The sequence below is a fragment of the Falco punctatus genome (assembly GCF_963210335.1).
Source record: "Falco punctatus genome assembly, chromosome: 1".
Classification (NCBI taxonomy): domain Eukaryota; kingdom Metazoa; phylum Chordata; class Aves; order Falconiformes; family Falconidae; genus Falco; species Falco punctatus.
In genome coordinates, this window is record NC_137580.1 from 65961285 (window position 1) to 65989179 (window position 27895).

Below are 27895 nucleotides of genomic sequence, written 5' to 3' on the forward strand. Positions count from 1 at the left end.
AAGCTCACCTTTTTATGCCTAATGTGGCATGAATGTATTTTTTTTCTTGTTAAGTCTAAACACTTACTACATAATTCAGAGAGGCCTCTGGTCACATTCCCTCAACTCACCTAGAAGTACTTCCTTATTTGTTACTGGGTCCAGTACAACGGTTGGCTTAGAAGTATCAGCTAGGGTGTGCTTCAGATCTGCAGGTGCCTCACTTCCTGAGGAGACAAAAAAAAACCAAAAACCAGAAAAGTAATCATTCTACATTTTAAATAATTATTTAACCACAACTTTTCCACAATCTTATCGTTCTCATGTAAGTACCTAAACTTGTTTTATTAAGTGACTAAACAGACTGTATACACTTTCTTCAAACAAAAGGAAGCCACCCATAACAATTCTTTGAAAATATAATTTACATTGGAATTATTTCTGCACGTAATAGATAAAGAGTCTCTAAATCCTAAAGAATTTTCCAGGGGAATGCCAACTATTTGTCCTATGATATTAATAACAATATTTACTCAAAAGTATCTGTATTTTAAGAGAAGTGCTTTTCTAGCAACAGATGCTAAGAGGATATAAAATATGCGATGAAGTATGAAGAACAAGTTTTTTCCTTTTACCTACTGCTGATGGGCATCAGGAGACTTTAAGAGATACAATATTAAAAAGAATAAGCACATTTCCTTTCCTCAAGAAATACCATTACAAGAATCTCACTGTAAGTTGTAAATCAGAGAACTATTTCTATAATAAAAAGGATTTTTCCAGAGAAGGAAATAGCCTAAGAGTTGATGACAACCTTACGCTTTTCAGATAGAAGAGAGATGCTGAAGAATGTTCACAACAGCATAAATATTCCAAAGCTCTCTTGCAGAACTCTCTTAAGCAGACCACTTCAGCTCCACAGTGCACAAAAATTTTCTTTAAATGCAGTCAGAACAAGGACGTTAAAGGCAAGCTATAGTACTTTACAGGCACTCATGGCTGCTTGTATACTCTTACACCAAGACAGCCAGGGGTAGGAAGAATGCTACTGTGTTTGAAATAGCTGTGTTACAATCTAACCGTATCTCTATAAAAAGAAGCAGCAACAGGTGCAAGTCTATAGCTATAAACACAGATTTTTTTTTATTGTATCAATACAATTTAGGAATTTGTTCTAGAAATTCTGTTCAGCTGATGGTCCCTCTGTGTATCACTTCAGACTCAAGGATGCAGCAAAAGCCTATCTCTGAAGATGAGTGTCTTTTAAAGAGAAGATCCATCACTTCTGGAAGACAGTTCAAATGCACCTAAAGCAATCAATAATTCTTGTAAGATACAGTATGAAAGCTACTACCAGCTCAAGTTTACACGGACTGCAAATGATTTATATTAAAACATAAACTGCACTTAGATCAAAGGTTGATCTAGACCAGGATCCTGTATCCCATCAACTGCCAAAAGCAGGCACCCCTTCCATCCCCCAAAAAGCTGTAACAGAGTAACGGCACTTCCATGGAATACTTTCCACCTCCAACAAGGAGCTCAGACACTTTACTTAGAGCTATCAGAATTAAGCGTTCTGTGAATTTACCTAGTTCTTGCCCTGCATCTATATGAATATTTTGATCCACAGAATTCTGGGGCAGGGAGGGAGTAGTGGCATGAGCCACCTTATTTTCTTTGAAAAACCCAGCTCTCATCATCTTCCTTCCATGCCTTCTAGTTCTAATGTTTGAAAACAAACAAACCAACAAAACAAACGACAGCTTATTTCTATTCCCCTTCTCCACGCCACTTATGATTTTACAGGTCTCTCTCACGCCTCCGCAGTACTCTCTTCAAAGCTGAGGAGCCTTCATCATGTAGCTGCTTCTTGTACAGAAGACCTCCCATGATTTTGACAAGCTTTCTCTGAACCTTCCTTAGTCCTACAACTTTCTTTCTGAGGTAAGGAATAAAATTTACATGCAACACTCTCAAAAACCACAAATTTGTACCAACATTGACTGTTTACTTCCTTATTTCTCTAATGATTACCTTCAGCCCTGATTTGTTTCAGAACTGTGTCGGTGCCATATGGCATTTTCCATGTGTGTCAGCATTTATTTGTTCTGTAATTTCACACGGAAATGTTTCAGTTTTAACCAACAGCTCTAGACAGTCCCCATGAAGAAAGGTTCTTTAGCATCAAAACATCTTCCACAGAGAGCACAGCAAAAATAATTTAGCTTTTGGACTTTGACTCTATCTCCCTTTTCTGAGCACTGCCTACATATTTATTATCCACTGGCCATAGAGGCTCTAGCAAAGCTTGTTGTTACTGTTTGTTTAAACAAAGATTTATTGCCCACTTCTGTTTCATGCATTCTTAAAGCTCTCTCTTCACCTGCCTAGCTATGATTTTGTATTTAACCTACAACAGCTTAAAACTATTGACACCGAATGCTGCCTTATCAGATGTGATATTACAGGTATCAGTAAAATGACCAGAAGTTTTTACACCTTAGCTGTGCATTATGAAACTTAAAACATTAGCATCATTAATCAATGAGTTGAACAAGGGCAGAAGCACAGCTTATTTTCTCCAACCCCTGCTTTAAAGACACCACAATACTTCTGGATATGTCCTGTATCTCTTCCTTTCTAATGCCGAGAAGTTAAAGTTTTTACAAGATTATACAGCATTGCTATAGATAAAATAAGAACAAGTTTTTCCACATCAGATCACATTAACATATTTAATTATAAAATTACTTTCCCACAGAAAGAGAATCAAGCTTTTACTGGAGAAAAATCTTAAGCTATTTTTTTTTAAGTATCAAAAGAAAAAAAAAAAGTCTGTGTTCATACTTCTTTTATGTCTTTTCTGCTTGTGACCGTTGTCCTTCTGTTTAATCTTCCTGTGAGGTTCTGTTTCTGGATGCACTATTCCACTAATCACAAGGCTTCCTGAAACAAAAGGAAGTTAAACAAAGTTCACTAATTCATAATGATTCTACAAGAATGTAGACTTGAACAACCAACAAGCATTTCAGTTGAGAATATATCTGCTTGATGCTGAACTTTTCAGATAGTTTTAGAAAGCCAGAACAAACCATAAAGCTTTTCAACATCAATTATTTTGGATTGCAATACAATTTGACTTGTAAACAGAATTTGATCATATTTCAGGGAAAGAACGTTTCAGAAAGCCATGACATAAGAGTAAATTTTTAAGACAAAATATCAGTTTTAGGGACACAAAGAAATACTATTTTCAAGCAGACTAATTAGAAAAGCACCAAATTAGGATGAATTTTCAGAAGAAATCCCTGAGAACAAGATATATTCTATTACACAGGGAACTCAGCACTGAGACTGGATAAAATATTACAATATCTGCTTTGGAGAACAATCCCCACACAAAGATAAATGCTCCAGTGAACGATTTAGTAGATTGTCCTTTTTTCTGCTATCATACAGAGTCTTTGATGTAATAAACCTACTAGTACAGAGAAACTGTTTTGTTCTTCCCTAAACAGTTACGGCAAGGGTACTCAACATGCTCTGCTGATACTACTTCTAGCTGACACAGGAGTATCAGGAGAGAAAAAGACTACATGGAAAGATGACTAAACAGATGGAGACCATAAATATTCTACTTTTTTAAAAAAAACACCAAATACTAAGTATCTCAAAGCTTTCATGGCACAATATCAACCCACAGATTTCTCTTTACTGCCCTATCAGGAGAAAGCAAATAGGTATTTTGGAACTAATACCTGAAGGCCTCATTGCATAGTTTACACGCTCGCCTCGCCAATATTCCAGAGGTCTTAGTCGTATCCTTTTTGTCCGACGAACATGAGGTGTGTTGGAAGGCATTACTAATTTAAAAGATGAAATAATTCACATTAAGTTTGAAAGAAAAATTCAGAAATGGGAAACATTCTATATCCTTTCCTGTTGTTTTGTTACCAGGGGGTCAGCACTTCCCAGCTGATATTTATATCACATTGCTGTCGTGACAGGGAAAGGGAATCATGTATTGCCAAAAGCAGTCTTCTGCATACATCAGTATTTCACTCTCCTTTTTCTTCAAACGGTCACCATGCTGGCTTTGCACCAGATTTCATTCTGTGTATCTCAGTGAATCACTGAGATATGAACATTAGGAGCTCAAGCACAAGGAGCGGCAAACACGCTACAACTGTGAAGACAGAGCTCTTGACAAAGACTAGGAACCCTACCTGACTGAGGGATTTCATCAGCACCAGTAAGAAGGAACTGCCTTGGTTATCGCAAGAGGAAAATAACAAGAGACTGCATAAGCAGCCCCTCCTCTTCCAAATTCTAAGTCCCATCTCCAAGATCCAGAAGAGCAGCACTTTTGCCAACAGAAACCCCACACATTTCCAAGATCCTCTCAGATACTTATCTTCAGACTTCCTTATTACATAGTCTCAACTTTAAATTTGTCTAAGCTGCCATATATGAATACAGTGACTCAGTATTTTAGTGTTTGTAAGAATAAAAGCCCCTTGGAGAGCAAATTAGTCAAGAATACTTGAATGCTAAAGAAAATGGTAAATAAAAAAAAAAACTGCTGAAGTAGTTTTTGAAGGCAAACAACTATAGCGTTGTGCACAAAATAATACTTAAGGGAATGAAAAACCAGTAAAAACAGACTAGTATGGACCACAATTGACTGCGTGCCCATTGTTCCATCCTATCCGGACTTACATCGCCACAGAAGGCAAGTTATTTGCACCCTCAGATACACTGTGTAAAACTAATTCGAGCTCTACCGTTTTCACTAAACCATAAGAGTTTATCTTGACTCAATATTACATGAAAAATGTAAACATGACAGGCAAAAAGGTAGTTGTTGAACATAGTAATATTCCATTTTTAAAAGTAACTTAAAAATCAGAGCAGGGTTATAGATCCTGAACTAACAAGCCTTAGCTGTAAACACTGATTAACACATGAACACATTTCCAGGTGTTTTCCTGTCTCCTTCAAGTTGGACGTGTATTTGTATTTATGCACTTACATAAAGATATTTTAAAATAATCTTACCTATTTTATGCCTTGCTATCTCATCTGACAACAGATGTCTTATTTGACAATTCAAGTCTTCAGAATTATCTGAAAATACATTAAAAAAAACACCACTATAGGCATTTACTATTCCTAACTTACTCAATTCCTGACTACACCCACTAGAAGCAACCAAAGGTAATACAAGCAGAAGTCCCAGTTGCTGTTCCCCCTAACACTATTTTCTTTAAACATATATGAAACCCAATGTAAATAAACAGTATATGTAATAACGGTTTAAACAGTATAAGCTTGAAAATGCCATGAAAACTATATATATTCAAGTAAATATTCCTCAGATTCATCCCTCTGATAAGCAAACATTAGTAAATATAACTACACTTATAATTTTATGGATCAAAGTGTAAGGACGTTTAGCTTTATACCACTCAAGCCTAACTTTGTTACAAACTTCTTACTGGAACACACACAAATCTAGGTCTCTGAAGCACTGCATGAACTAGTAACATTCACAACTGGCTCTAATACTAACAAAAAGACTTTCTGTCCCCAGGGCTCATATTCACTACAACATGTGCTACTTGTGTAGGGAAACTTAAAAGAAAACCAAAATATTTCAAGGCAAACAGGCCATGATTCCATAAGGCTGTACAATTTGGTCCAGGGTGGCCTGAAGTGATTGTATATACTACAATCACATGGCAACACACCAAACCCGTGAGTCTAAAAAACTCATTCGAAGTATTTTGGAAAGGTAAGCCTTGCGTGGTAAGCCAAACCACATAGTGCTTGTCCTTCCAAAGCTACACTACATAAAGCTGGCATACTGTACCGCTGGCAGAAATGTAACCACAGCCAATACAATCTGCATTTCTTACTCTGGACAAGCAGAATATAACAGAAATTGCTGTATCATCAACTACAGCTTATAAGAAAATTATACATACAATGCAAGAAAACACCAACTTTAAACATTACCTGAAGATGTATATTCCGGTTCATAAGACTCACTTCTGGAAGAGCATTTATCACAATGTTCTAGAACAGCCCCACTTAAAAGAAAAAAAAACAAAACATACCTGCTTGAATATCTTAAACATCAAAGGAACATTACAGTACTACCAAGAATAGCAACTTTCAGGTTTTTCCCAAATCATGGGGGGGGGTGTGGTGTGTGTGTGTGTCCTTCTAAACATGTCTGTACCAATTAGACACTGAAGCAAATGACTGCTACTCTGCTAGACCTGCTAATCACAGGTCTGAAATTCAGCAACTGCTCCTCTACTCAGGTCATCAGGCAGATCAACTAGTGCTCACACTTTCTCTCCAAACAGGTTTCCCAAGTATCTTGTAACTTTTTTTTTTCCTCCCTTTTAGAAGAAAGACCTTCTCCTCTCCTCTTTAGCATTACCTTTTAAACAATTTTCCATAGACCATGATTATAGAAATGCTTTAAAGAAATGTTTTGTACACTGTTATGGAAGGACAGTAAAACAGTTTGAAATTGTAATTTACGGTATGTATTCTGTTATAAAATCTTCCCCATAAAATGACAATAATTAACATGTATGTAATTCACCAGAGATTCTCTAGCAATCAAATCCTTAACAGCACTTCTCTTCCAGCCTTACCACCAGTACCCCCAACCTTTGCTCCTTCCCCCATCTACGGCTGTGCTTCACTGCTTTTACCATACCAATGAAGTTCAGCTGTGATCCACCTAAACTCCAAAAGATGCATTTCAATGCTAGATGAGCAAACCTACACCACAGATTTGTCAATTAAGTCTGCAGTGGGGTCACTTAGAATAAAAAAATAAAAAATTTTCAGTAAAATTACAACATAAGAATTTAATAAATACACAGACAGCCATTCCTGTTTGCTTTGTTAATAAGTTCCCATCCCATGAAGAAGAAATGTCCATATCTGCATGTGCAAACAGAAGTTTGGATTGTAGATACAGTTCTACACCCTACTTAACAGGAACTTTATTGGTATGGTTGTTATTAGTTCTAGGAACACTGGTATTTCTGTTCAAAGATCACACACTAACATGGAAGCAAGCCTCAAAGGAAAAAAGCATCCCCAATGGCAAGAAACTTACTAGGACCCCATACTAATGGCAGGAAGAAGAATTTTTTGTTTATTAACTGTATTAGTTTTTCAGGCTTGAATCACAATCCCCTTTCTACTAGGTTCTTCGCTACTAGAACACAGAATGCAGTAGTAGTACCAAACAGCTGTTCTGTCCCAGTGGGGCTGAAGTGGGATTAAATGCAAGTTTCACAGACAACTTGGGAAATTACCTTTCATGACCTATAACCTTCTCATCTGCAAATGAATCTCTAGAAGAGAAAAAATTATCATTATTATTACTACATTTACTGTTAAGACAATTTCACTTACTGAAAGAAACCTGCAGGTCAATAATTTTACGTACTGCACAGAACTATAAAAAGATTTTTAAAAAAATTTAAGAAGCAATGCAAACAACAGTGATTAAAAACTCAATTGGAATGGTTAAAGAAACTTCCTCTTTTGATTACCAATCATTAGTAAAGTTACTTCCACAAAAATAAATATATATGAACAATTACACACTATATTTTCCCAATTTATATAAAAAGTAACAAACCTGACAGTAAAGTTATTCTATGGGTGGTGGGGTTGTGCACACGTGTGTCTTTTTTTGTTTGTTTGTTTTTAAACTGAATCTGCTACTCAAGTCTCAAAAGAACACTTCAAAAATTCCAGCGCAAGTTTTCTTATGTAGGAGACACTAGATCTGGCACCCACCTTTAAGAATACGATGTTGATTACCCAATTTGATTTCTCTATTAGCTATTCAACCCGTCTGAAACCGTCACAGAGCTCAACTGGGCCATTGCTGCTTAAACGTTAACAAGATGTGTTTAACTACCAAGTTATACCACACTTGTAAGGAATTAGATTAAAAGCTTACTGTAGTCTACGTTGCATGTTACATTTTCTCACATTCTTTTTTATTTTCACATCTGATAACTTCCCTTTTTTTCTTGCCAAGTCCTGTATAGAAGAGTCGTCAGAATCCGTTTGAGACTCAGTGTCCTCAGGGTCTGAGCAAACATCTTTACTGGTTCTGCAATGAATCTTTTTGGCCGATATTTGTTTCTTTTTAGATTTCTTCACGCTGCCTGTGAGATGCTGTAATGTTTTTACAGGAGTTTTGTTATTTGCACCACTATGTGACTCCAATGCATGCAATACATTTTTAGGCTTTTTAGGCTTTTTGGGCTTTTTAGACTTAGCCAAATTCTGAATCACAGAAGTCCGTAATTTCTGACGCAGGGGTGAGGTAGACACTTCAGTCAAATTTACAGGCTCTCTTTGAAGCTCTTCTTCACCAGGTTTGCTGTCAGAAGTCTCCTCCCTTTGTAACTGTGGCTTTTTTTTACTCCTTTTTTGGCTAGATTTTTTAAGCTTCTTCCTTGGACTTTCTGCCAGTGTCTTAGCTACTCTATCTTTTGGAATTTTTTGCTTAGCAGTTGGTTTCTTGTGAACTAAACGCTGAGAAGCTTTTGAAGCTGACTGCAGATACTCAGAAGACTTGAGATTCTTTTTTGGAGACACAGTCTGCTCTTGCTGATGCTCAGCTAAGGGCATAGGCAAATCCTCACTTGCCATCACCCCTGTTTTACACTGTTCCGCATCAGATGCTTTTGTTTCCAATCCAGACTGTAACATCCGTTCCTTGGCTTCTGGTTTCCAGGACGTGCCCTTTTTCTGCTTTGAAGAGCTTTGCCTATGTGCATCCTTTTTAGTCTTTCCTATCAATACACAAAACACTTAGACATTAGTATCTTTTCTCATTATATGAAGATACATTTTGACATCTTCATATACAAAAATAAACCAAAGAATCAAAAACGAAAAAAGTATCACAAAACCAGATTTTTTTCCCTGATGGTTAACAGAAAGCTTTATCTAAACATGAAAAATTCAAAACAGAATTTTTGGTGTACTTCCAGTCTTTCCTAGCAGAAAAAAAGGTCAGAAATGTTACAGTCAATCTGCTTTCCAGTTTTCAGCGCTTCCTGCTACAAAACCTTTCTTAACTCCTAAAAACCAATCCACTCCAGTTCAAACCACATATTTTAACCTCCTTTCTATGGAAAGAAGCAAAAGCTTGTGGGTACCTACCTTCTTTGTCTTCTGCTCATAAGAAAAAGCAATACTGCTAACATTTTTAATGTCCTAACAAGAAGGGCTGGGGGGGAAGGGGGAAAAAAAAAAGAAGGCGGGGGGGAGGGAGAGTGAAGACGCATCTGTCTCAGTGCCTCACATACACCCAAACCTAACTGTGCAACTGAAACATCAATTAGGTATCCATTAATGTCTCTCATCTACTTTATCTTTAGTTCCCAATAAACCACCACAAAAACATCCAGTAATATGACCTGGAAGAAGTCTGAAGACCTGTCAAATAACTTACCCACAGGAGTACTTATTTGCCTTTGAGATTTAGGCACCTTTCCTTCAGTATCTGACACCGGATCAGATTCTGACATTCCTTCCAAGTCAGGTATTCCAACATCCAAATCACCCATTTTCTGTTTAGTAAGTCCTTCAACCTGTACTCTGTTCTTGCCTTTCTTCCTCTGTACCTTCTCCTTTTCAGAGGGTTGAGATTTAGAAACAGAAGTTTCAGAGCCATCTTTTTTTGATTTTTTGTTCTTATGGGGTATTGAAAACCAAGAATCAAAAGATATATCATCTGACTCATCAATTAAAAATTCACATTCATTTTCTATTACTGCATCTTTCACAGGAGATGATGGTGGTGGTGGTATTGAGGCTGCATACCTAAAGACAGAGAAGGACAAAGTGTTCACATCATTTGGGAGGAAAAAAATTGACTTTCCATCTTGCAAACCTAGTGGTGACTCTAGCCTAAACATGCCACATAACAGTCCTCGAAAGAATTATTATAAAGTTCATCACTCACTGCCCTTTAGCTTCCAAAAAGAGCACAAGGCCTGCTTCTCCTTGCTTTGGCCTCATATTCATACCTCATTACTTCTCAGATGCTGGATAGTCAACTTCCTATCTAACCAGTCAGAACCATAATAACTCTGAAAAAAAGACTGCTTGATCATTGCTGACTTCAGAATCACATAAGCTTTTGCTGAATCCTCCAACCTACCTATCAAAACATCTCAGGCCTGATCTGAAACACTAGTCAACAGCTACATACTATTTTATTGGCAGACAAAAGCAACAGTGCTGTTAAATCCTAACAGCTGAAAATTTTGAAACAACCCTTCAAACCTCTTCTCAAATGGCATTTTTCAGTAATGTTGGACTATCCCAAAACATTCTCCAGGGCTACGTTTATAGATAGAAGCCCACTGCTGCAGTACTCAGGACTCTGTTATTTTACTAGCAAATTATGTTCCATATTAAGCCTCAAAACAAACCTTTTTCCAAGTGTTCCTGTTCTTACGGATGCTAAGGTGACCAAAGAGAAAGACTTCTTTTCCTGTACAGAAGACACAACAGTATGTTCTGTTCCTTGCTTGTGAACAACTTGCTCATCTCTCCCAGTCTGAGGTTCTTTCAAAGTCTCAACTTCCCCGTGGCTCTCCACTGCAGCAGAAGCATTTTGGTCATCAAAACATGACCTGTTGCATGAGAAACAGCATTCAGGTACGATCCTATAAACCATCACTACATATTAAAGTACTGTGTGGATGGACAGGTGCTCTCATTTTTTCCTGCTGACACAGTCTCACTTCTTATGAATGAGCTTCCACTTGGTAAATTGCTGGAACACAAGCCAGCAGTATCGCTTCCCAGCATGGCAGCAAGTGTCCAAAGCAATGAGGAAACATGTGGTCAGCTTGTGACTCTTGATCAAAGTGAGGGCTGCTCAGCAAGACAAACTCCTCATTTTAGGAGAATGTGCTTCAGAAATTGTCAGGTTTCCTAGACTGTAGGTGCACTCTCTTACCAATCTTACTCCATCAATAGGGGTCAATGGGATCAGCCAGTCCCTCTCTATGATCTACCCCAGAGATTCAGTCCTCCAGGAAAGTAGCACTGTGGCTGGGACCACTGGCCACTATTGCTGCTGGGCTTCAAATTTTCCAAAAAGCACATAACGCTCACAAGTGAAGTTGTTCTACTTTGTACAAAACATTTGTATATTCAGAGCAAGAGGAACGATGACTGCTCATCTCTGCTTTAACAATTTTTTTTGTTAAATGTTAAGGACAATACTGTCATCAAGATTCACTGAAAAAGCCTAGATTATCTGCGAAGCTGATAATTTTGGGTACTTCCCTGCAAAAAAAGGAGTTCAGATCTATTCTGACAGGCTCCATGCACTTGGGTACTGCACTTTTGGGAATTAACCCTTATCACCAGAATATTTCATAAAAAACAATTCTGCCCTTTCTAAACCCACATACAGAAATTTTCTAAAAAGCTTGGAATTATTTTTATGAGTTCACAATCCAAACTCATAAATGAGTGAACCTACCATGTTAATCTACACTAAGACGGGGGGAGGCGGGTGGATGGATGGGACAACGTGGATGGACACATGACACCACCACCACATTCAGCTTTACTTACACACATATAGGAGAAACTTCCATTTCCTCCGCAAGAGGTGATCCAACAGACTCATGATCATCCTCAGAGTCCAAAAATAAGTAAGGACTTTTGCATGTTGCTTTAACATCTTCTAATATATTATTTGTTTCTCTTTTAGACACAGGAGACTTTGCTTCTTTAGAATCAGCTACATCATGACGTATTGCGGGCTTCAGGGGTGCTTCATCTGACCGTCCTGCCATATAAAGAATAGCTTTAATTCTTCTACTCAAAATCTTACAAAATCCCAAGAAACAGTTACCCCAAAAAACTTAATTCAATAACCGTGCTACCAACCTCTGCTGCTGACAATTTTTGGTGGCGATGGAGGTAAAGACTCTGTAGAATTACAGGCTCTTTTCACGGAGTTAGTTAATCCTGTCTCTGGCTGTCATAGCCGATAATGAATAATGAGACAAAGTAAAATATTTGATAAAGCAACAGTATTTTGACAGGAATATATCTACAGAACACAATATAATTTCTTTCCTTTAATTCTTACCTATTTGAAGCACAGTTCAATTTTAACTAAACACTTCAATTTTCTATCATGTAAGACTTTTTAAAACTAGCTGTAAAAATTCTGTAGAGTGAAAATCAATTTGCAGCTTTGAACAGACATCCTGCTAGACTACAGGCAAACTATTTACCCTTTTCATTAGAGTGAAATAATTTAAACAATTTCGTTCCCCTTTATGAAGTCAGGCTAAGGTTTTGCAAGTATTACTTTGAGATTATATGGTATTCTAACATCAAACTAAAATAAACAAACATCATTATGAAGGATGACTGTTCTGAGCGCCGCCATTAACAGAATATCCTACTTTTACAAAAAACTACTAGAATCAAAATATTAAAACTAAATACAAAACCAGATTATTGGCATCAGCCTCTCAGACAATACACTCTTAAGCCCTTCAATTTATGGCCACTCTTCAACAAAGTTACAGATATGCAGTTATTGTACAGATAAATGTTTATCACAAGTTGACAAGCTGCTTTTATAAAAGAATCATCTTTCAATGTTACTGTCCATTGAATACCTAAGAACTGTGTCCATATATCTGGCAAAGTGACCGAAACCAATCCAAACAGCCATCCCCACCCACCAGTTATAAGGCAGCATGCTTCAGCCTGAGACCTTGAGAAATTTAACTACCCTCACCAAAAAGCTTTCATTAACAAAAATCCAAAAAATTAAGCTATTAAAGAAATCCAGTTACAGAATATTTACTATTACAGCACAACAAACTGAGAAGAAAACATTATCAACAACTATTGCAGAAGGTTAAATCATGCCTTATATTCTAACACAAGTGACATATTGAACTTATTCAGTCAACATTCATACAGAACTAAACCCTACAGAACCAAACTTGTACCCAAGTGAAACTGTATCCAACGCTACATTGTGACACTGCCGGAACTAACTTACCTTTTCGCTCTGTTTCCTCTTCCTATTTCTGACAACAGGAGTTGAACAACGAGTTGCACTTGGAGAGCTTTTTGCAAGATTGTCACAACCTATACAGAAAAAAACAGTTTGTAAGGGATTCTTGGAATTGTCCAGGTTTCAGTTATTTTTGCTAAGGCTCGTTAAGATCACGTAAATCCAAACATGAAAGAAACCAGCTGCTCAGGGAAAAGATTACCTTTGTAAGACAGCTAAGACAGTTTTAAGTGACTGCAAAGGGGATACTTTTAAAAACTGTGAGAAAGACTTTATTTGTATCCATTTTATCTCTATCTTTAATTTCTATTTATTTGCCACTAAATGTAATACTAGGAATAAATTAATTTTTTCTTTAACCAGCAAATTAAGCAAAACACCAAATAAAAGCTTACTTTCAAAGCAATCCTTTATGAATTTCAGTATGCTTTGACCTGGCTGTACATCAACCTTATTTCTAGAAAGAAGAGAAAAAAAAATATTTTCAGTCAAAAATACAAAATGTTCCTATCCCAGCAATACAAAATTAGTGAAGTTCTTACTACTTAATATTTCAATCATTATTTCCACTAGTCCCAACTTTAATAGATTTTCCCTACCGCTTCCTTGCACAGCTGTCTGCAAAGGAACTTGTCTAAATAAGGATTCCAGGTGAAAAAGTCCTGCTGCCACAGACTATGATGGGAATTAAAAGAAAACTACCGCAACAGCACTCAGGTAAAAGGCCTTTGGGATGATGAGAGATTCTTGTGTGAAATTTTTTAAAAAAATCAGTCCTCAAGTAGTGTTGCTGGATCAAGCAGTGATCCAGTCTCAGCAAACCCAGATATGAAATGTGTAGGCTGCACATCTATCCCATCATGCGAGTCACTCTCTGCTTCTCTTTCTACCACTTACCCACAGTTATCCTGTACTTGTACAGAAGTTTCAGCACCAAGAATTGGCTTGAGGTAAGTCATACGCAAGCGAACAGGTCAGCTGCTTGGATTACTATTTCAAACCTCCCCAGCAAAACTGAAAATGGCAGAAGTGATCCACAAGCCAGACCACGCTGAGCAAAACCAAAATAACAAGAAAAAAGCCATGGAGCATTTCTCTCATAATGATTATTACATGCCTTTAAAAACAGGTAATTTGGTAGATTTGGTAAGCTCATGAAAGGCGTATCTAAAAATGGATTCCAGTAACAGAAAGCTCACAGACTTCTGACATGACTTTAAAGAAAGTAAATACTCAAACTCATATCTAACATTTACCAGCAAGAGCCAAATAAGCTAGAACTCTGTGTGGGCTTCATTTCTCTACCTCTTGAAAGGCAAAACGCTTGCACAGACTACTGCTTCCATGCTCAGGCAGCCTAGCCTGCTGCTTCAGCAGAGGAATATAAAGGAAATGCCTGGTGCTTTGTCCCCCAGCATAATTTGCTCCTCCCACCACTAAGAAATACAAGAAATTTAGGAAACATCATAGGATCAGTTCGATAAAATACATCAAATAGTTTTCACATTAAGCTCTCAGACAAAATCAAAATAAGTCTTCCAAACAGTTGTATCTAGGAATAAAAATTTAAATGTAAATTACCCTCCTCCATGGCAGAATCTTGCTCTGTAGTCTTTCTTAAAATTATTCTGTGAAGAAATAAAAATCAATTTTTATTAAGCATGGTGACACTTGACAGAAAAACAAACCAGCGACTGAACTGTTTCCCATGTAAACGAGTCTCAAGGATTCCTGATCCATCTGAAACTAGCAGAATTTACTGCAGCCCTGCTTTTCTTAGAATGCCATAGTAGCTACAACCCCTGTAACTACTGCCAGAAATTCAGCTGTCCTCAAGAACCATCAAGCATCTGTTGTGTTTAAGTCAGAGAGACTCACAGGAGACTTACATGACAGAAATCACAGAGAATCTAAGGATTTGGTTAACACTATGACAACTACAGAAATAATCTTGTAAGTGAGGAAAAGGAATGAACTACTACAAAGCAAGCTAGCACATAGCCTTACAACATATCCACTGCTCTGTGAGAAGTGCTCACATGGAGATTCTTACCCTGTGTTTATCACAGGAAAGACCACGTTGACAGGCAGCGAGAGCACATCAGCTGTTCCATGGCAGAACTAAAGTTTCTACTAATTCTCAGCACTTCTTCATGTACTTAAACCCTGAGTTTAAAGTTATTTGAGTAGTACACATGACTCCAGTCATCCATTACTGCAACTAAAGTAACCATTCAAATGACAGGTGCTACTTTTTACGCCAACAAATGAAATAAAGCCTGCTGAGCTGGAAACAGGCAGACTGTAGAAGATAAAAACAGGACAGAAGGGTAAGTCAAGAAAAACTGAAGAGCTGGATGCAGGTTTTCACCAGTGTGACAACAAAACATCTCAAAAAAATTCTAAACATTTAGCTGAAAAACAACTATAACTGGTTGTTCATTTGTGTAAACTGGAATAGAGCACATATGCCATCTGGAGATTACCTAGTCCTAATACAACAGAATTCAGCACATTTTTCCTAAGTTTGCCATAATGACGTTCAAAGAATCAGAGAATCATTTCGGTTGGGAAAGACCTTTGGGATCATCAAGTCCAACCATTAACCCAGAACCACCAAGTCCACCACTAAGCCTTGTCCCTAAGCACCACATCTAGATGTTTTTTAAACACCTCCAGGGACGGTGACCCAACCACCTCCCTGGACAGCCTGGTCCAGTGCTTGACCATCCTTTCTGTGAAGAAGTTTTTCCTAAAATCCAGTCTAAACCTCCGCTAGTGCAACCTGAGGCTATTTCCTCTTGTCCTATTGTTCGTTATGTGGGAGAAGAGACTCACCCCCACCTGCCTACAGCCTCTTTTCAAGGTAGTTGCAAAGAATGATAAGATCTTCCCTGAGTCTCTTCCAGACTAAACAGCTCCAGTTCCCTCAGCCACCCTTCACAGGACTTGCTCTCTAGACCCTTCACCAGCTTTGTCGCCAGTCTCTGGACATGCTGCAGCACCTCAGTGTCCCTCTTGCAGTGAGTGGCCCAACATTGAACATGGGATTTGAGGTGCAGCCTCACCAGTGCTGGGTACAGGAGGACAATCACTTCCCTGGTCCTGCTGGCCACACTATACCCAGTACAAGCCAGGATGCTGTTGGCCTTCTTGGCCACCCGGGCACACTGCTGGCTCAGGTTCAGCCAGCTGTCCACCAATAACCCTGAGGCCCTTTTCCACTAGGAAAAGTACTTTGCACTTCTTCGTGATTCCTCTTTGGAAATTACTTCTAGTAACAAAAATAACTAAAATACACATGAAGATCTATTCCACCGCAAATTTTTAATATCACATTAAACGACTAACCAGAAGTCATCACTTCATAAACAGTGCAGAACCATATTCCACAGCAAAGCGGTCACTTGGGCTTACACTCCTTCCCCTTGCGGCAGAGTGCAGTGTAACCAACTGGCAAGCAACCTTCCACATAAGAAAATGAAAAATTCCTGTAACGGGTCCAAAAGAGCTTTTAAGAGTTTATTTCTTGTTACGTTCACACCTCACTATACATAAACGGCTTTTAAAACTGGAGCTCCCCGCGCGCCTCTGGCAGAGGGCGGCGGGAGGATGGGTCCGTCCGCAGCCCGCCCGGCCAGTCACCCACCGGTTGCTTCGAGGGTAACGCGCGGGGAGCTCCGGACACCAGCGCCAGGCGCGGCTGCAGGCGGCTCGGACAGACAAGCCCGCACAGCGGACGGGTTTCTGCCACCAGCCGGGGCCAGGAGGCAGCACCGAGAACGACAGCGGCCCCGCTTTCCCCGGGGGAAGGCGCGGGACGCCCAGCCCACACGGAAGGACGGCCCCGCCCGCCCGCCCGCCCACCCGGAACGCGGCCAGGAGAGGTCCCCGCCACGGCTAGTCGGAAGGGAACGGCCACTGCCGCCAGCCCCCGTCCACGCTCTCTCACCAGCGCGTCCGCCATCCCAGGCCTCCGGGACGAGCACTGAGACTCCCGAGCCGAGCCGGCGCGCCCACGCCCCCGCCACCTTCCGGCGTCGACCGTCTTCCTGCCGCGCGACGGCCACGCCCCCTCCCGCCCACCCCATTGGTCGGCGGCCGGCGCGCGCGCCCAGACCTCGCGGGCCGTTGTGGCGCCTGCGCAGTAGCCGGCGCCCCCAGGCTGAGCGGGCGGGCGGCGGTGCACAGCCCTACTCCCCGCCCGGGAAACGGTAGTTCGCGTCGTCAGGTTCCTGAACGCTGCAAGGCATCTCCAGCCGCCGCTGGGCGTTGCAATTTTTTCTTTTAAAACATTAGTGAAGAACTCAGCAACGAGCAAAAACAACCGCTGGAGAACATAACGCTGCATCAGCCGCAGTGCCTTACGGTACCTGCAAAAGTCAGACCCGATACAATTTTAAATGCTGCTTTTTATCACACACCGGCAAGCGCGGAACAAAGTGCTGGCTCGGCTTCGCCAGCCTTGCCGGGCGAAGGTGCAGGCACCCACGTTTGTCAGCTCTTCTGCAGCGTTCAGCAGCGAAGACGAATTCTGCCATTTAAATGCAATCAACAGAGAACATGTACAAAAAATATGCAAAAATCTGAGGACATGTACCTATTGCCAGCCATGTTTAGCGATGACGTGGAGAACTTACTTTCATATGTTAAGGCTGAACCCCTCTTCTGCTAGCATTGCTAGCAGCTGTCTGATCCACCACAGATCACCTTACCAGCTCCTTCCGTGCTCATTACCCACACAAGCACAGCTGTGGAACAGAAAAAGCCATGAAGACATTCAAGAACAACTCCCCCCCCTCCTTTTTTTTTTTTTTTTTTAAATAATGTTTGCTTTGCATTTAGTACCAACCAGCATCAAAACACCAAGTTGGGTCATCCCTATTTTTTCTTTGCTTTGCATTTAGTACCAACCAGCATCAAAACACCAAGTTGGGTCATCCCTATTTTTTCTGACCGCTAAGAGGAAGGCCAGAAACTTGAGTTAAACATCGTGGTTCTGTGAAATTGATGGAAATTTCACCCCTTATTTCATTAGGACCAACATTTTAGTTCCTGAACTACCATCTCCCCTCACAATTTCTTTAAAGGCTTTGGTATATTAGTTCTTTCACAATTAAGAGTCTTCTTCCTACGTGCATGTTGCAAAGCTGATTCATCCTTGCCAGTTATAAACAACCACAGACAGATTACTTTCCAATGTTACTTTTAATGTCCTGTAATCCCCCTAGCCATTCGCTAAAGAAAAGTTCAACTCTGATAGTCTCAAAATTAATCCACATTCCCAAGGAAGAATTTCAGCACTATTTCAGAGGCAGCTGAGAGCAGGCTCCCCGCTGACAGCAGCCCATGAGAAGCCGGGTGTTGTAAGCCATAAACCCCAGCTTTTCTGCCATGACCTCCAGGTGACACCCATCACAGTAATGATGCACTTTTGCACCAGCATGCTCATCCATTGAATGCCTCCTCTGGAGTAAACCCGAGAAGCACGCTCTAAAGGCAAAGATCCTTGGAATCCCTTTGGTTTTGTTTCCCCCATGATCATACACCAAGCAAAAGGTCAGTGGTGTGCACTGACCTAAAAGCAAGTACAGAGACTTCCTCTTCGAGGTGCTGCTTTTTCCCCCCTCTCACCAGGCGAGTTCTCTGGCTGAGGCTGGTACAGAGCAGACCGAGAACAACGGGAGCAGAGGCGAAAAAAGAGCACAGCAACAGAGGATATCCAGAAATCCTGCTGAGATACCCAAAGGATGCTGAGAAGCATTAGGGAACAGCCCAAGGAAACTCCTCAGCCAGCCCCTCGGCAAATCTTCCAGGAGAGGCAGAGGATCACTGGTCTGCCTCTGTACTTCCAAGGCTACCTGTCTGTCAGGCACTCAAGATGCCAGGTAAGTCACGCAGTCTCGGGAAGTGGATGTGTTGAAATATTTCTTCAAAACTGTATTTATTGCTGGGAGCTACAGGTCGGCGGAGGGGGGGAGGTGGTGGTGTGGGAATGTTTCTCCGCACTGGCTGACACAAGTGGTTGCACTGAAATCATGCTATCTAGTTATGTCTGTTCATATTACACGGGGGAGGTAAAATAAATTATGTAAGGTGACCATCCGTATTTCCAGGATTCCATTATAATTTACTATTACCTACTGAAACATGGATTGAATTTGACTGATTTCATTGCTACCACATGGTGAAAAGCTAATGCAACATTTTTAATACCCAGAGCAAAGTTTGACATGGTTATATTGCTCTGATGTATCCTTTATTTGCTGAAGAACAGCATCTATCCTGAACATAGATACTTAGGTACCTGCCACCTGAAGTGTATGTGAGATTCTCTACATTTTTTTTGTAGTAAGGGCTGATGATTTAACATATGTGGATGACCTGGAAAAAATAAGATTTTTTTGATTGAAGATAACTATTTAAGATGCAAATCCGTAACATACACAAGCATGTAGGTGTTTACAACAGCATGTACATTCAGAGCATGTCCCTGATCAAACACTGAAAAAGTGTAATCAACTTGATGACAACGGTCTCTGTACTTAGAGTTACAAAGTCATTTTTACCCTACCTACACTCACATCTCTGTAGGTGCAGAAGCACAGAGTAGAGAAAATGAGTCACGCAGTTCTAAAGGTACTTATAATCAAACGACAAAAATAGCGTGGTGGTTCACGGAGGTGCAACTATGTACCACAGAAAACAGGAAATCCCAAGAAACAAAAAGCAGACTAATAATCTTGCTATTAATTCTTCTGCAGCACTAGAAATTATTCAACACATGGCTTTGCTGTAACTAGCAGAACACCTGCAAGTTTAATAAAGCTCCCTCTTACATTCCTTTACTAATATCCTTTTATGTAAAACCTTTTTTCCCCCCTGAACAATCCCTCCTTCTGAAATGCAGTAACTACCATACTGGAATAACAAAAACTGACAGGGCTGAGCAGTAATATGCAGCTGATCTGAAGAGACTTAGGTGGGACTGATGAGGTGTATTATCACTTTTGACAGACCAGCTGACCCAAGAGAAAAACTTACTCATGGCTTTGAAAACATAAAAAGTGCTCCTGGGCAACTACTCTTACTACGTTTCCATAGAGCAGAAAGCCCACTTCAAAAGGTGCAGTTAAAAAATTTCCCATGACATCCAAGCCCCATACCACAGCAAGCATTCGCAACCCTCATTAACTTATCAGTGACAGGTGGTTTGATAAGGACATTTACCTCAACACAACACTGCAGTGCTCAGAGGTTAGGGACAGAGGCTGAACGCTATAGAGGTTTTACACTAGTAATTTGACAGAAACCACCAGAAAGAAGAGTTAGGAGGAGCTAGCAGGGTAAAGAGCAAGGATCACCTGCAGGATACTCTAGGGAATGTTGTTCACCCTAATTTGTATGACTTATCAGACTATACAAGTTCTTTTCTTTTCTCAGTTTTTGTGTCTTTTAAACCCTGCCTCAAAAAAAAAAAAAAAAAAAAAAAAAAAGCCACCCCAAAAGCAAACAATGAACATGCTGAAAACTAGATCGGTTGCTGGTTTACAGAAGTTGCCTTCCTGTCACATAACAGCTGTAGTTTTCAGGTTATCAAGGGCGCATGACAACAGAAAAACCTTTCCCATCACTCTGGCATGACTGCATTAGGGAACAGTTAGAAGTCTCAGACATATTTACCTTGGCACGCTGTTGGTTTACAAACACAACTACACATAATTTAAAGAACGCAGAATACCACTTCAAATGCAAGAAGTCCAGTTAATAGGTCAGACTACCGTCAAGTTCCATGATCATCTCCCTATAGCAAGTAAACTGCCAGGATCAAAATTCATTGCCAATAGGCACTTCAAGAGAACGGCATTCAGAAGATCAGTCTTTACACATGTTCATCTCACACTATTTTCCACTAGTATGATTTTCAAGGAGACCAAGATTTCAAATTGGCATTTAAAATATATTTTCCTTCCATTACGTATCCCCTTTAAATTGTTTGATGAATTGGCAAATGTGTAAAACATTTAAATAAGTAAATTTTTCTAGTTCCATGCCCAATTAGGACACCAGAAAACAAAGTCTAGAGCCTATATATTTTTCTACCTGTAAAGAATTGTTTACTGAACTTTTTTTTTGCATATACTGCCTGCAAAATAAATACTTGCTCTTTAATGATCTTTAAAACACTGAAAACTAACATATAATAATAGTTTTTTTCTTAGCAGTTCTTTCACTTTCAGAATCTTGAGTGAAGTGAAAAGATCATCTTCACAGACTAACACTTCCTCCTTTCCAACAGGAATTTAGAATGTATTGGACAGAACTCAGAGGAACCATGCTCTTCTTTTATGATGATAAGAAAGCCCCAACAGTGAGTAATGTGCTATCTTTATAACTACACATCTGATTAACTGCATCAGTTATTTACATCAGGTAATCCTTATGTAGTCTCGACACCTCTCAGCACCCTTTCCTCTCTCATCTGTACAGTCCAAACAAATAGTACTGAACATTGTAACAAAGTCTGAGATTAAAAAAAGACAGAATAAAACAAGCCATAGCATATTAATTTGCCTCATAAAAACAAAAAAGGAGTATTTTTTGGCACCTGAGCTCAAAATGTATCCACATTGCTCCATAATTCAGTGAGTGGTCTTCCCTCAGCTGTGCACAAGGGTAAAATTATTGTGGTGTGTAACACAACTTTCCTTTATGCAGCTGAGGAAAAAGTGCTTCATATTATTATGGTGTACTCTGGTTGAGGGTTTAGTTGGAATCACAAAGCAATTACTCAAGGAGGTCTCATGGAATTAATCTATTTGTGATTATGAAGGTGAGAAAAATCCAGAAGGTACATTGTTGGTGAGAAGAGTTTCTGTAAGCAGAAGCAAAGGACTGAGCTTTGGCACATTTGTCAGTTAAACTTAACCCAAGTTCTAGGAAAAAAAAAAGTTTCAATATATTTTCTTCTAAACAAATTCCTTTGGAGAGCTGCTAGATTTTTTGTTGAAAATTACAGCTTGTGCTGTTTCTCTTTTCCCCCCTCCTTAGTACTCACAGAAATTAGATATATCAGCTTTGATCTCGGCAACCAACGTTTCTCCAGATGAAAACGGCTCTGCACAGTTCATCCTGATGCTGTCAAATGGGGAACTAGAACTGAAGGTAAGAAGAGGAAAGCTGTGATTTGTAAGCCACTCAGTACTCTACTCCATCTCCCACAGCCGTTCAGAGCTCCATTTTGGTGTGACAGTAAGAGCTGCCTTCCTGACCCTAAGCGTGCAGCCTGCAGCCGGGCAGCACCAAAAGGCAGTCATAGAGGGAGGCAGGGCAGAAGAACCCAACACCAGGGAAACCCGTCCTCGAGGCATTAGAACATTTTCTCAGGAGTATCTGAGAATATGAAATTAGGAAAGAACTGAACAAGAAAATATACAAGAGAAACCAGGAAGTATGACACTGACAGGCCCACGTCACCTGTAAAACCAAGGGGATAAAAAACTGACCAGCCCACCATGCAGAAACCATACAGGATGTAGTGCTCAGGGACTGTCTAGGTTTTCTACTCGAGACTCACCTGTCTCCTCAGCATAACCTTCTCCTTTGTGATCTAAAACTAAAAGATCCCACAGAGTATATGATCTTTTACCTTCACACCTCTGCCCTCTCCCTCTAATTGAACGTGGAGCACTGGGGAAGTGCAGGGTTTCGGGGTGTGATGTAGCTTGGCAGGGAGCTCATTTCCAGGCATGGTACTTCTAAAAGGGTGAGAGTTATTTGAGGCTTCCACAGGACATACCACGCTTTTTCTTTCTTTTTTTTTTTTTTTTGATTGTAGTTGTTCTTACAGTGCCATTTTCTGTTTTCTCAGGCTAATGACTGTGAACATGGAAAAGAATGGAAGGGTTTTATTCTCACTGTAACAAGGGTATGGAGGAGTTTTATATCTTACTTCATGGCAGAAGTTTCTATAAGGAGGTTTTGTCCTGGTGCATGCCAGAAGTTGGCTTCCACAGGCACAAAGCCTCACTTTGAGGGTGCTCGCACACACTGAACTGTTGAAGGAGTTTGGGTGTTTTTTTGCCGAGGAGAGAAAAATTCAGGCTGATTTAATCCCAGCTTATCTGCAATACACACTCTGTCATATCATCTAGTCAGACACAGTTCTTAAGGAAGGAAAAGACTTTAGCACAAGTCCATCCCCTGCAGCTATGAAAAAGGGAGCCTGCTCTGAGAGAGACAACTCTCTAGGTCTTTATCATGGGATAAAGACATAACTGAAGAAGTGGCCAAGCTGCACACCTGAGAGATTCTCTCAGATCTTTATTTTATTCTACTACTCTTCTTAGTTAAATGCACTTTGGAAATAGCAAGACCCTCTTTGATAATGACCAGTGGAAAAATAAATGGTTTGTTCAATAATGACTTTACGTTGGCCTAGCTGAATCACTTAAAAAGCTGAGGATGACTGAAATAAGTTAAATTACATTTACACAGCCTTTGGTAGTAGCAAATGTAAAATAATCATTGTGGATTGTTACATCATTCTCACTTCTGTCAATGCACACTTCTAAATCAGCACCATGGATATCCTTATTTCACTACTCTAAGAAAAACATGTGCAGCATTTTATTCAAAGCAGAGGCACATCCAAACCTTCCACATTATCACAGCTGCTTAAACCAAGCAGGAAAGAAACGTTTCTGCACAGCAGCTGCATTCAGAAATCAGCTATGATGTGCACACAGAAACAATTGCTCACAATGTTTGTCCACTCTTTCATTTTCTTTTCAATTGCACTGTTTGTTTTCAGCTGACAGTTCCAGCAGATGAGTCATTACTACCTGGGCAACTTGGAAGAATGCATGAAGTGCTACAGAAGGAAAAGAAAAGAAGGATTATGCTTAACAACTGTCCCAGCACATCCTCAAACAGAAAAAGCCCTCCCAGCTGTTCACTGACCACTATACCAGCGTAAGTTCTCACTGAACTATGCACATGCCAACCTGACTAAAGAGTCTTCCCTTCCTCTTTCAAAGTATTATTTCCATGCAGACGTTCAAAATTCAGCTGTTGTACAAGGGTTGTATAATATTTAATGAACAAAATCTACCTTAAGGCCTTTATAGATATTTCCTAAGAGAAAAATTACTCCTGCAGCTTTCCTACAATGCCTTTTATTTTGAAAAGGCTGAGTGCAGCATATTGCTATGGTTAAAAAAATCTTTTTGGAAAGCCACAAGTTGGGCTGCCCTTCTGAGAAAATACTGACTACCATGATGAAATCCAGGGTAAGTCCAGGTTACTCTTGCATTTTTTTCCAAGGGTGCAGAAAGTGTCACAGCTGTACGAAAGCTTCACTTTCTCTCCAAGAAGGCCAAGGCACTACTATCCTGAATTATGGTCCTATAGAAGCATAAATCTGCAAGTCCTTCAGATGCCATGCCTCTTGGCAGCTATGGCTACTTACCCTGGGTAAGCCTGGGATTGCGAAGAGGTGCTAGCCTGGTAGACTGTGTCTCTTCACACAGCTCGGAATGATATGGCCATGCCAGCAAAATGCACATTCATGCTATTTCTCTCTCCCTTCTATGCAGGTGCTTCTATGCAGTATCTCGGCAAGAAGCAATAGAGATGTTAGAAAAGAATCCTTCATGTGGGAATTTGATCCTGCGTCCCAGCAGCGACAGCAAGAACTACGCAATCACTATCCGACGTGAGCTGGAGTAGGTTGATTCCACAATACATTATCCCATTCTTGACTAGTATGCACTGTATTAAAAGCTGAATTCTTAATACCCAGAGTTGACACGTGAAACATTTAGCCTGAAGGCAAGGCATTTTGAAAAAGAAAAAAAGAGGCATCAGGGGCAGGCCTGAGACTGATTTCTTGGTTTTCTCCTTCAAAGCCAGTTAGATTAAACAAAAAAGCAATAAAGAACAGCCAGAAAAAGCCCATTTCCTTGAGTAAATGGGCTTCCCCTGTTTGCCATAAAACCCTATTCAGTTTAAGAAATCATCACGCAGAATGAAAACGGAACAATCTGTACCCCTTTGCCAAATGAGCAAGGAAAAATGAGACAAGTATTTTCAAACAGTAGCTTAGTCTGAAAACACACCATACTTCAACTGAATTGCCATGATTTAACTTTTGCAGAGCTTCAGAACAAGAGGTGCCTGAGACACCAGGATTGACATTTGCAATTCTTAGTGTTTCTAATCTAAAATAGGAAAAAAGAAACCCTGCCACACACCATCAATAAGCTCTGGGAATATTACAAAGTACACTGATTGCTCCTGCAAAGGAGTTTATAATTACGATACATCAAGAAGTATTTTAAGCAGCATATCAACTTTAATTTTCTTTCAGGGCCCCACACTTAAAGCACTACAAAGTGATTTCCAAAGGAACAAGTTACTTTGTCGAATTGGAAAGACAGGTAAGCGAGCAATTCCCTTGTTGAAGAATCTTAAGCAGATATAAGAAGTATTACTTTGCAGAAAATTAGAAAAGCTTTAGTAAATTCCTAACTATCACTTGTAAGTCAAAGTAAAGCATGCAGCGAGTTCACCTCTCTTGTTTGTCTAACCTAAATCTCAAAAAGCAAGTTACCTTTTAAGATCTAGAAAAGTAGGGCACCCTACACACACATCAGTATCTTCTCCCTAACAAAATTAAAATGAAACCACTCACAAACACCCAAGATTGGTTAATTTTTTTTTTTTTAAATTCAAGCTTCAGTACTAAGTCTGAAAACTCTGAGAAATAAAATTAACTGAACTGAAGTGTAATCAAGGCTGTATGGACCCTGTTATTTGGTTTAAAACTGTTCTCTTCCACTTTTCTTGGACATGCTTAACTCATGGCCCAAGAAACATCCTATTGGTTTGAAAAAGCATCTGCTGAATGAGCACCAGCGGTCATTGAAGAGCGCAGAAAGTAATCTCTCTTTTGGTTTGTTTACTCACTTGATAGAAGGGAAGGAAGGGTCAAAATGTGAGCATAGATTGCAGAGGGCTGCCCTAGACCTCACTGCATCCAAATGCTGGATGTAAATACAGTATCAGTTGTTTGGGAAACTTTGCCTAGCTATCCCAGCCTGCCAGCATGTTTTTGAAAATGTATTCTCAACACATGTAGCATATTTTATTTGATGGGGTTTTTCATTTGGTGGTTTTTTGTTTGGGAAACAGGTGACACTCCCAAGCCTTCAGGATGTTGTCAATTACTTTGTGACCCAGACCCAAGGGAACCTGAAGCCATTTGTCATACAGACGCACACTGCAGAGGACCCAGTGTTATGAAAGCAAGCTGGTTGCTGAAGGTGCACACAGGAACGGCCCTGCTAAAAAAAAAATAAATATAAGGGGCACAAGAAGCGGCACAGGAATTCCACACCATTGGAGATAAACAGAAGGCATTCCCCAAGCTACTCTTTCTGAATTTCTAGAACAGCTCTGTTGGCCCTAAACCAAGAATGTGATACAGCTTCTCCCAGGGAAACTTCTGAGATTTGGGGAGGGCAAATAACCCAAATTCCTCTAGATTAAATGTGGAAAAAGTAAAAAAGAGTGGGAAAAGAGGACACATTGCCCCTGCAAAATGCAATGGGGAAATATTATATTGAAAATAGCCAGACAGTGTTTGTGCGCTCAGTTCTGTCACTGGCTCGCAGTGCAATAAATTCTTTGCATTAAAAACCCCATTTCTTGTCTATTCACTTGTAACAGTAACGGTGCCCTTTGTGACATCCCACAGAGACAGCAGGGATGCCTCACCTCTGCTGGGGCTTTGAGCACTGCCAGAGTTGCAATACAGACAAAAAGCAGAAAATACAAGTCTGGGTAGCTTAAACTGGAGGTTCCTGGTTCTCTGCAAGGTCACGCAACACTTACAGGACCTGGAACATTCCAAGTAAGGCAGCTGGGGCATTCCCCATGTTATGCAACTGACAAAGGGCACAAATTCAAGCAAACTGAGGTATCTCCTCCCCAGCTGAACATTCCCACCCCTTCTACACACCAGCAGGGATGTTCGTCAAAACCTGCCATGAACTACTTCAGGAAACTAACAAAAATAAGTTAGTGCCCCTGTTGGTCAAGCTATCTGAACTACCTTCTCCATGGGCTGGGACAAGCCCCAGCGAGTGCAAAAGGAGGACAAAACTGCACAGCTAGTAAGGAGGGAAGGCAGCAGGGCACCAAGAGCTCCGCTGATCATACCAAACAGCTGGGGAACCCCACCAAACCTTAGGCACAGCATCCATTTTCTTGGAAACTGGGGATCTGGCCTTCAAAACAAGCCAGCTAAGTCATCAGCAGTAGGATCCAAATTTAATATTTTTAGCCTCTAAGTTCAGCCAGGCAGCTGGATTGAATTAAGAGTTGATAGGATGGGTACCCACTGCCGAGCTATGCTCCTTCATAGTTAGCGCAGATGACTGTGGCGATGAGAGACTGGACGCTGTTTGATGCAAACAAATGTCGATTTATTGTACAGAAGCACGAGTTTATATATACTTTCAGAAGCTGTGTGTTTTAAACAGATTGGTTCTTGAAGCTAAGCATTGCATACTAGGCAGTCCCTGATTGGTGGTTAACTACCAGCAATTAACAGCAAGGTGTTACCTCGCCATCCTTGGCGCCATCCATCCGCCACTCCCCTATCCTCTCTCAGCATGACTCATTATGTTAATTGTTGTGTCTGTTCACACTCCTTGTCCTCCCAGGGTTCGTGACCTACAAGCTCGAGCACATTCCCCTCAGCTAACCGATTGCCACGCATGG

At 40.2% G+C, this 27895-nt stretch overlaps 2 protein-coding genes across 3 annotated transcripts in view; one reads left to right on the plus strand and one right to left on the minus strand.

The window, feature by feature from the left end:
• Positions 1–17183, minus strand: part of CENPC (centromere protein C) — a 33165-nt gene extending 15982 nt beyond the window's left edge. The window contains exons 1-15 of the mRNA XM_080386829.1: positions 17061–17183; positions 14690–14736; positions 13504–13565; positions 13094–13182; positions 11956–12046; positions 11638–11854; positions 10479–10682; positions 9494–9864; positions 7985–8828; positions 7329–7367; positions 6001–6074; positions 5041–5109; positions 3741–3845; positions 2830–2928; positions 111–206 (exon numbers count right to left, since the gene is read on the minus strand). Of these exons, the coding sequence (XP_080242955.1) occupies positions 111–206; positions 2830–2928; positions 3741–3845; positions 5041–5109; positions 6001–6074; positions 7329–7367; positions 7985–8828; positions 9494–9864; positions 10479–10682; positions 11638–11854; positions 11956–12046; positions 13094–13182; positions 13504–13565; positions 14690–14736; positions 17061–17075 (2422 nt within the window). The 5' untranslated portion in view covers positions 17076–17183. The remainder of the gene's footprint in view (positions 1–110; positions 207–2829; positions 2929–3740; positions 3846–5040; positions 5110–6000; positions 6075–7328; positions 7368–7984; positions 8829–9493; positions 9865–10478; positions 10683–11637; positions 11855–11955; positions 12047–13093; positions 13183–13503; positions 13566–14689; positions 14737–17060) is intronic.
• Positions 17184–17290: 107 nt separating this feature from the next.
• On the plus strand, positions 17291–26814 carry STAP1 (signal transducing adaptor family member 1). Of its 2 annotated transcripts, XM_080386851.1 has the most exons (8): positions 17299–18996; positions 21408–21479; positions 22160–22273; positions 22980–23036; positions 23922–24082; positions 24706–24834; positions 25479–25548; positions 26303–26814. In XM_080386851.1, exons 1-8 carry the CDS (start codon positions 18859–18861, stop codon positions 26411–26413), a joined length of 852 nt encoding a protein of 283 aa, XP_080242977.1. In that variant the 5' UTR covers positions 17299–18858; the 3' UTR covers positions 26414–26814. The 2 variants fall into 2 exon arrangements, with proteins under 2 accessions (XP_080242978.1, XP_080242977.1); XM_080386852.1 differs by lacking the exons at positions 24706–24834; positions 25479–25548; positions 26303–26814 and adding an exon at positions 24434–24698 and having other exon boundaries at positions 17291–18996.
• Positions 26815–27895: the final 1081 nt, after the last annotated feature.

Bases quoted from the DNA above. Each gene is read 5' to 3' on its own strand.
- STAP1 (XM_080386851.1), top strand. From the start codon at position 18,859: ATGCTGAGAAGCATTAGGGAACAGCCCAAGGAAACTCCTCAGCCAGCC. The intron at 18,997-21,407 runs GTAAGTCACGCA...CCTTTCCAACAG, and splicing joins TCAGGCACTCAAGATGCCAG to GAATTTAGAATGTATTGGAC. The intron at 21,480-22,159 runs GTGAGTAATGTG...CCCCCTCCTTAG, and splicing joins ATGATAAGAAAGCCCCAACA to TACTCACAGAAATTAGATAT.